Here is a 9,143-nt window from a genome sequence, read left to right as displayed (position 1 = left end):
TGAAGTCACTTCAGTCATGTCCTACTCTTTGTGACCGTATGGACTGTCGCCCGCCAAGCTCCTCTGTTCATGAGATTCTCCAGGTAAGGATACTGGAGTGGGTTGCCATGCCCTCCTAGAGGATCTTCCCAACCCAGGGGTCAAACCTGTATCTCCTCTGGCTGCCGTATTGCCCATGAATTCTTTACTACTGAGCCACCAGCGGAAGCCCAGGCTACAGTCTATGGGGTCACAAAGAGTTAAACACAACTTAGTGACTAAACAACAATGAATATCCAGTAGAATCCTTAGCAGTCTAATATTGAACATACTGGTCTAAAAATAGGATTTCTTATAAAAGTATTTAGTACTGTATATTTTATCTAAAATATGAAAAGATACACAGGCCTTGATACATTCTTATACAGAATAATAATGTAGTAACTATATAGTAATCTTTAGAGTATTCAAGTCATTCATTCAACAAAGATTTGAACACTTGCTCTGAGACAGGGATTTTGTTGAGTACTAAGAATACAGACACGGTCCCTTCTTCATGGACCTTGCACCCTTATAGGAAGAAAGAGATAACGTCATCAAGTACAGAAGTATAGCATGGACCACAGTAGAAGCCTGTGCAGGGTGAAGAATAAACAGAGGAAACCAGTAATTTGGCAAAAGGACAACAGAATGAAGCATTTCAAGAGAGACTTAGACTGGAAAGTGTCTACTTGAACTAAACCATCAGAATCATTATGGCTGGACCACAGGAAGTAAAGGGAGTCAGGTAACCAAAATGAGCCGGAGAGGTCATATTAAGATACCTCATAGATGGCTTTCATTTCATGCTAAGGCTTTTGAAGTTTGTCTTGAGGATCCATTTAAAAATTATAATCTTTAAGAGATACATTCTTTGTTTCATATTTTAGCACACTCCTCTGCTTGAGATTTTAAGATGATGAATGGGCAGAAGGAAAATTAGGTGCCTAAGACCAGTTAGGAAATTATTGCATTAGCCAAGACGGGAGATGAGAGGGTTGGACCTAGGACAACAGCAGTGTTGATGAACAGAAGGAAGAGATATGCTAGAAAGATAGTAAGGATATAAAATATGCAGGTTCTCACTCCTAATTGGACGTTGGAACTGAAGGAAAGCCCTCTGGTACAACTTCCAGGTTGCCAGTATATTGATCAGGTGGATGATCTGTTTTTATTCCTGGGTTCAAAATAAGAGAAGAGAAACAGGCTTGTTTAACAAGATAATGAATCCAGTGCTTATCAAGTATATCAAAAAAAAAAAAGAGAGAGAGCTCTTACTAGAAATAATCTGAGTCAACTGCTACTTAATCTTAGAATCATTATAACATGTAATAACATAATAATCGTGTGTGATTCTCCTTATGTGCTTCATTTTAACAAACTAAGCATGACTTAATAGCCAACATATCTAATCTCTAAATGTACAATAAAGTAGCATTTGAATTAATGAGGTAAAGTGCTCATTTGTAGATGTGAAATTTGTTTCATAAGAGAGCGCTCTTGCCAGAAATACATTTGAGACAACTGCTACTTAATCTTAGAATCATTGTAACATTTAATAGTAACTGAGCATGATTTTCCTTACGTGCGTTTTCATCTTAACAAACTAAGTATGGCTGAATAGCCAACTTACCTAATCTCTAAATGTGTAGTAAAGTAGCATTTGAACTGATGAGGTAGACTGCTCATTTGCAGGTGAAATGATTTGTTAACATTAGTCAGTATTTTGGCTTTGGTATAGTTCAAAATAATGATGCTATTTAATAGTACCTATCAGGATGCAACTGCTGAAGAAGCAATCGGCTACCCACTCCAATATTCTTGGGCCTTCCTTGTGTCTCAGCTGCTAAAGAATCCACCTGCAATGTGGGAGACCTGGGTTAGATCCCTGGCTTGGGAAGATCCCCTGGAGAAGGGAAAGGCTACCCACTCCAATATTCTGACCTAGAGAATTCCATAGACTGTATAGTCCATGGAGTGGCAAAGAGTCGGACATGACTGAGCGGCTTTCACTTTCATCAAGATGCAAAGCCTAAGGTTCTTTATACTTTTTATTCAGAGGCCATATAAATAAAGGTTTAGGCACAGTCTATCTGTACAGCCCTGTAAAATTGTCCATGAAATTGTTCTTTCAATGTGTATTATAAGCACACTGAATATTTTCACAGTGTTAGTTCACTTTTATTTATTGAAATATAGTGGATATAAAATCTTATATATTACAGATGTACAGGGCTTCCCAGGTGGTGCTAGCAGTAAAGAAAGCGCTGCCAGTGCAGGAGACACAAGACACACAGGTTTGATCCCTGGGTCAGGAAGATCCCCTGGAGTAGAAAATGGCAACCCACTCCAGTATTCTTGCTTGGAAAAAATTCCATGGACAGAGGAGCCTGGCAGGCTGTGGTCCATGGGGTCACAGAGTCAGACATGACTGACTGACTGAACACGCACACACATACATGGGTGTACCGTGCAGTGATTAACAATTTTTAAATGTTACACTCTGTTTATCTTTACTGTGAAATGTGGGCTATATTTCCTGTGTTTTTCAAGGTATCACTGGAGCATACTCTTTTATTTTCTATTGGAGGGTAATTGTTTTACAGTGTTGTGTTGTTTTCTACCGTACAACAGCAAGAAACAGCCATAAGTGTACACATGTCTTTTCCCTCCTAAGCCTCCCTGCCAACCCCCCATTCTACTCCTGTAGGTCATCACAGAGCTCCCCTTGCTAAACAACAGCTCCTGCTAGCTGTGTGTTTTATACACTGAAATGTGTATGTATAAATGTGTATGTATGCCGAGCTCTCTCAGTTCATCCCGCCCTCCTCTTCCCGCACTGTGTCCACAAGTCTGTTCTCTGCGTCAGTGTCTCTGTTCCCCTGGAGCTTATTTTATACCTGGTTGTTTATACCTCTTCCCTGGAGTAGGACATGGCACCCCACTCCAGTATTCTTGCCTGGAGAATCCCACGGACAGAGGAGCCTGGTGGGCTGAAGTCCATGGGGTCGCAAAGAATCGGACACGACTGAAGCGACTTAGCATGCACACGCCTCTTAGTCCTCTTCCCCTTCCTACTGGTAACTACTATTTTGTCCTCTATATCTGTGAGTCTGTGTATTTTTTATCTACTAGATAAGTACATTTTTAAGATTCCACATGTAATGATATATTCTATTTGTCTTTCTCTGTCTGACTTATTTCACTTAGCATCAGTTCAGTGCAGTTCACTCTCCGCTTTTTAGGCTTAGTTAAAATACCATCTCTTAAGAAATACCTTTGCTAACCAAAGAGTATTTTTTTAAATGAATACATTTTCACTTTGAAGATTATTTAAAGTAATCACAACTGAGTTTAGGATGTCCCCTTGAGAAATATGTACTATCATCTAAAAAATGACAAATTCTTTGCTGACAGTTGCTTAGCATTACTTTCCTACAGAAAGTATTTTCCTACAGAATTTCTCTTCATTCATGGTGCAACTTGGGCACACACTGTGTTAGTTCCAGTTACCACAACAGAATACCTCACACTGGGTGGCTTATAAGTCACAGAAATTTCTTCCTTACAGTTCTGGAGGCTGGGAAGTCTGACATCAAAGCACCAGCAGATTCAGTGTCTAGGGAGGGCTAGATTTCCTGGCTCACCACCAACCATCTTCTCACTGTAACTTTACACGGTGAAAGGGTCGAGGGATTGTCTCTAGGGTCTCTAAGAAGGGCCCTGATCCTATTGTTGAGGGCTCTGCCCTCAACCTAGTCACTTCCCAAAGACCCCGTCTCCTAATACCATCATATTAATGTGCTTACCGTCCTCAGTCACTCAGTTCTGTCCAACTCTTTGCAACCCCAAGGATTGTAGCCCAGTGCGCTGCTCTGTCCATGGGATTTTCCAGGCAAGACTACTGGAATGGGTTGCCATCTCCTTCTCCAGGGGATTTGCCAGACCCAGAGATTGAACCTGTGTTCTGTGTCTCCTGCTTTGTGGGTGGATATTTTACATGCTGAGCCATTGGGGAATGGGAGTTAGGATTTCAACATACGAATTTTGGACATGGACATTCCATCCACAGCACTGACTATTCTAAAACAGTTATGACCTGTGCGTAGAAAGCAGCCATCTCTTAGTGGAGGTAAAGTGCATCTTGTCCAGCAGTCCTGTCCCAGTAGTATTGATTCTTAGACTCCTGCAATGGCATTAGGTAGGATGTTTATTCTACTTCATCACAATTCACTAAAGACTAATGGACAACTAAAAAATGCATGGGATATGCTGACTCTTTTTACTTACACACATGGAGAAGTGAGTGATTAAGAAAAATTTCACAAATAACTAAAAAGTTCATAAAGTGGAATAGACATTCCCAAGGCCACAGTCACCCTCCTGGTGAGTTAAACTAGTATATCTCTTAGAAGCAAGCAGACTTAATTGAATAGGTTTAGTTCTGTGATTGGAGAAGGCGATGGCACCCCACTCCAATACACTTGCCTGGAAAATCCCATGGACGGAGGAGCCTTGTAGGCTGCAGTCCATGGGGCCGTGAAGAGTTGGACACGACTGAGCGACTTCACTTTCACTTTTCACTTTCATGCATTGGAGAAGGAAATGGCAACCCACTCCAGTGTTCTTGCCTGGAGAATCCCAGGGACAGGGGAGCCTGGTGGGCTGCCGTCTATGGGGTCGCACAGAGTCCGACACGACTAAAGTGACTTAGCAGCAGCAGCAGCAGCAGCAGCAGTTCTGTGATACACAGCATACCACAGGGATTATGTATACATGCTAAATCTTTTCAGTTGTGTCTGACTCCTGCCACCTCGTAGACTCTCGCCCGCCAGACTCTTCTGTCCGTGGGACTCTCCAGGCAAGAATGTATGTTAATCGCTCAGTCGTGTCTGACTTTGCGAACCCATGGACTGTAGCCCACCAGGCTCCTCAATCCATGGAATTCCCCAGGCAAGAATACTGGAGTGTGTTGCCATTTCCTTCTCCAGGGGATCTTCCTGACTAAGGGATCAAACCTAGGTCTCCTGCATTTTAGGCAGATTCTTTACCATCTGAGCTACAGGGACTTTCCCAGTATTCCCAGGCAAGAATACTGAAGTGGATTGCCATGCCCTCCTGGATCTTCCTGACTCAGGGATCTAATCCCCATCTCTTATGTTTCTTGGATTGGCAGGCGGGTTCTTTACCACTAGAGCCACCTGGGAAGCCCACGAGGATTAGAACTCTGGTTAATTGCCGTATTTACATGTGTCAAGATCTTTAGGGCACTCCACAGTTCGTTTGACTCTCCAACAAGTGGCCAAATGCCTCGTGAGCTAATCCTTTTAGAAAATAAAACCATACCACCTGCCAGGAAGATTTTATAGAGATACATTTATGGTTTTTACAGCCATATGGAGATGGTGACTACACTTCTTGGTTAGTTTTCATTGCATGATATCCCGTATGAGGAACAAAGCCCGTTATTCTCTGTATTTTATTGGTTCTGTGTGATACTCTTTCCAGAAAAGTTTTTCATCCGTATTTTCCAGATGCCTGCTATAAGCCCTCTGACAAACTCTGTTTCTGCTTGACTATTTCAGCACTTTTATGTAATGGAAAATTTCATAAACACTTGCAAGAAATCTTTGTGCCGTTGGTTGTCCGCTACGTGGATCTCATGGAGTCCTCCATCGCTCAGTCAATTCACAGAGGTTTTGAGCAAGAGACATGGCAGCCTGTCAAGTAGGTATCTTGCAATAGTGTCCACAGAGCCCCTGTCTCTTCTGTCCTGCCCTTATGACTTTACACATGGCCATCTGTAGTTATTGCTTATGGTGGTCCCTTCCCACGTTGTCTGTTTCTTTACAGGAATATCGCCAACAGTCTTCCCAATGTAGCTCTTCCAAAAGTTCCAAGTCTGCCTCTTAATCTTCCACAGATTCCTAGCTTTTCTACTCCTTCGTGGATGGCTTCTTTATATGAGTCCACGTGTGTATCCCTCACTTCTTTCCTGGTGGTGTGTTAGCTGGTGCATGGCCTGGGCTGTGTTCTGTGCAAATGTGTTTAGATTGCATGGCATTTATCTTCATTGGTTGAGGAATACTGTGTTTTGGTTTTATTTGTTTGAGTTTTTGAAGCTATTGAGCTAAGCTTAGCATATCGATGATACATAATATAGATTTTCTTTTTAAAAACAAAAGTACTCCGAGCTTTGATGTTCATATGTGATCTGTGGGGCAGGGTCATTTTGCGCCCTAGGTTGTGCCTCTAGTGTAAGTGGTATAACCGGAGTGTTCCATATTCAGGCAAGCAGTGTGGTTAGCGTTGTGTATGTCCAGGATCCTTTGTTGCCTCCAGTTGTGTGATTTATCTTGTCTATGTAGAAAAACCTTTGTAAGAACAGTTTTAAGAACACAATCTTTTCCTGCTTTTATGTTAGTCTCACCTTTAAAGAAACAATCATGCAGGTTGCAGATAAGGGTTTGTCCCTTGTTTCTCAGCACCAGCAAGTCTTCTTTTGTCCTTTCATGTACCATTTGTTGCATCTTGTTATTTTTAAATAATCTTTATATCATTACAAGCCATATTTATTAACTCCAGATTGTCACCAGCCTCCCTATTGCAGATTTGGTAAATGAGAGTCATTAAAGTGAAAAGGACGTGGGCTTTGAAATCGATCAGCCTTACTTTTAGATCCTTATGCATCATTAGCTTAGCTTATTCATCATTAAGTCTTCATTAACCTCAGTTTCCTCAACTCTAAAATGGTTATGACATCTAATTTAAAGATGTTTTGGGAGGATTAAAAAAAAAAAAAAACACTGTGAAAAGAGCCTGGCACAGCCTAGGGTCTCCATAAATGATAACTACTATATAACTACAATCTACGTTATGATTGTTATTAGCATAATTATTATTACATTATCACCAATCATCATTATTACCCATAACTGAATGGTTTCCAAAAGTTTGAGCCTCACAGAAGTGAAATGAACTCAGTAATACCCCATGCTTTGCACAAGATCTCACATGAAGTCAGCTAGAAAAAATAATAATTCAAAGAAGAAAATTAGCTACCATTAAGTGAGATAGAAGGCCAAATTCTTTACCTTGGCTAAGCCTTGTGACAACCCTGTGAGGTAAATATCACTTTCCCCAACAGGAAACTAAGTCACCAAGAAGTTAAAAGGCAGAACTCACAGTTAGCAAATGACAGGCTTTGAACCCACATGTGTATAAATCATCTTCATAGATGCTCCTCTAAATCTCTCCCTGTCTATAGAATTCTGGCTTTTTTAGCTCTAGGAGTGAATGCCAGTAAGGTAAGTTACTGCTGGCATTTTCAGGAAATTATCTCACACTCCATTTTTCACATTTGGATTCTTTAACCTGCGATTAATACTTTTAGGGATAGGTTACTAATCAGAAGTTATTTTAAAATGAAAAAGTTATGAATAAATTGCAGGTTATACATGCCAGCTTGAGAGAAAACCTATTTACATTTTTCATCTATTTAATTGTAACAAACACTTGTTACCTTAATTACATTTCCAATTGAGCATATGTATCATTTAGAATCATTCTGTAACAGGATCAAAGAACAAAAAACATATATCCATATTCTCTATAAAGGTTTGTTTGTCACATATAATGAGAAAGTCAATTTTTATTAGAATTATACCTTTACTATTTGGGGTTTTATCTTAATGGTGGGTTTTGTTGCTGTTGTTTTGTTGAAAAATTATAAGAAATAAATTTGCTTCTTTGCCAATTACATCCAATTACTCTTAAAACATAGTTCTTCTAATCTACCAAACTGCACACTGTAAGTGTATCAGAGGATTTTGCTTCATGATCTTTTTCACTTATTTTTATTATATAAGTGGCAAAATGAATTAAATATAGTGTTTTCTCAAACTTTTTTATAGCAGTGTCAGTCTGGTTCTCTGGTTCTTTTGTTTAATGATACTTTTGGGGCACTGAATATTAAGGTTTGGAGACAGTAAGTGAAGAAAGTGCTGTGAGTAATGTTCACTGCTTTGCTGTGATTGCTCCCTTGAGAATTTAACTCTGAGGACATCTTGGCTAGACGAGGAGATCATGAGGAATTACTGGCAGAATGGGAGGATGAGAGCAGAGTAGATTGGTGATGGAGCTGAGATGCTGAGGCTGTGGGGGAGCAAGGGCATAGAAATAAGCCTTTAATTAGCCAGAGCAGGAGGTGATTGTTTTTAAGCTGACTAATTAAGATATGTTTAGCTAAACAATGTGGTTATTTAAAAGAATTTTTCTTTATAAAAATTTTCCACTGTGCCTTTGTGATAAATTAGTTTATCTTAAAATTTTTCTTTTACACACCTGAAATATAAATTTCAGGTTAGTATATGTTAAATGTTGGAAAGCTAAGCAGAAATGAATCATACAGCAGTTTTTGTTTCTTTGTCTATTGTTCTCTTTTATAATTAAGTTGCAGTATACATAGGACTGTTATTTTCAAATCATCTCTTTTCCCCTTAGGCTGTATACTAGGTTAATGGGAAAGTAAATAATACTATCATTGGCCCAAATATTATATACTCTGACACAAATTACCTCCTTGCATGGTGTGAAAACATGGTCCCTAGAGTAACCTTTGGAGAAGGCAATGGCACCCCACTCCAGTGCTCTTGCCTGGAAAATCCCATGGACGGAGGAGCCTGGTAGGCTGCAGTCCATGGGGTCGCTAAGAGTTGGACGCGACTGAGCGACTTCACTTTCACTTTTCACTTTCATGCATTGGAGAAGGAAATGGCAACCCACTCCAGTGTTCTTGCCTGGAGAATCCCAGGGAAGGGGGAGCCTGGTGGGCTGCTGTCTATGGGGTCGCATAGAGTCGGACATGACTGAGGCGACTTAGCAGCAGCAGCAGCAGAGTAACCTTTACCATAGTGGTGAAGGCATAGCAGACCTTGGCTTCTTGGTTAGATAGATGGAAGGACCTGAAATATATGATGTTGCTCCAACTTGAGAGCACCTTGCATATCTTTTCTCTGTTAGACCATACCTTGTAGTAAGTAAGGTTTAATTATGAGCGAGAAAAGGCCCAAAGCATTTCAAAATAGAGGCAAGATTTGCTTCCCTACCCACTTTATTATTTCCTT

General features: G+C 40.3%; 1 protein-coding gene across 5 annotated transcripts in view; it reads left to right on the top strand.

Moving 5' to 3' along the window:
- CADPS2 (Ca++-dependent secretion activator 2) overlaps positions 1 to 9,143 on the top strand; it is a 375,512-nt gene that overhangs the window by 296,872 nt on the left and 69,497 nt on the right. For all 5 annotated transcript variants that reach the window (XM_010838081.1, XM_010838080.1, XM_010838082.1 and 2 more), the window contains exon 17: positions 5,604 to 5,745. In XM_010838081.1, the coding sequence (XP_010836383.1) occupies positions 5,604 to 5,745 (142 nt within the window). The remainder of the gene's footprint in view (positions 1 to 5,603; positions 5,746 to 9,143) is intronic.

The sequence above is a fragment of the Bison bison genome, unplaced genomic scaffold, assembly GCF_000754665.1.
Source record: "Bison bison bison isolate TAMUID 2011002044 unplaced genomic scaffold, Bison_UMD1.0 scf7180017864089, whole genome shotgun sequence".
NCBI lineage: Eukaryota > Metazoa > Chordata > Mammalia > Artiodactyla > Bovidae > Bison > Bison bison.
This window is presented reverse-complemented; position numbering and strand designations above follow the sequence as displayed.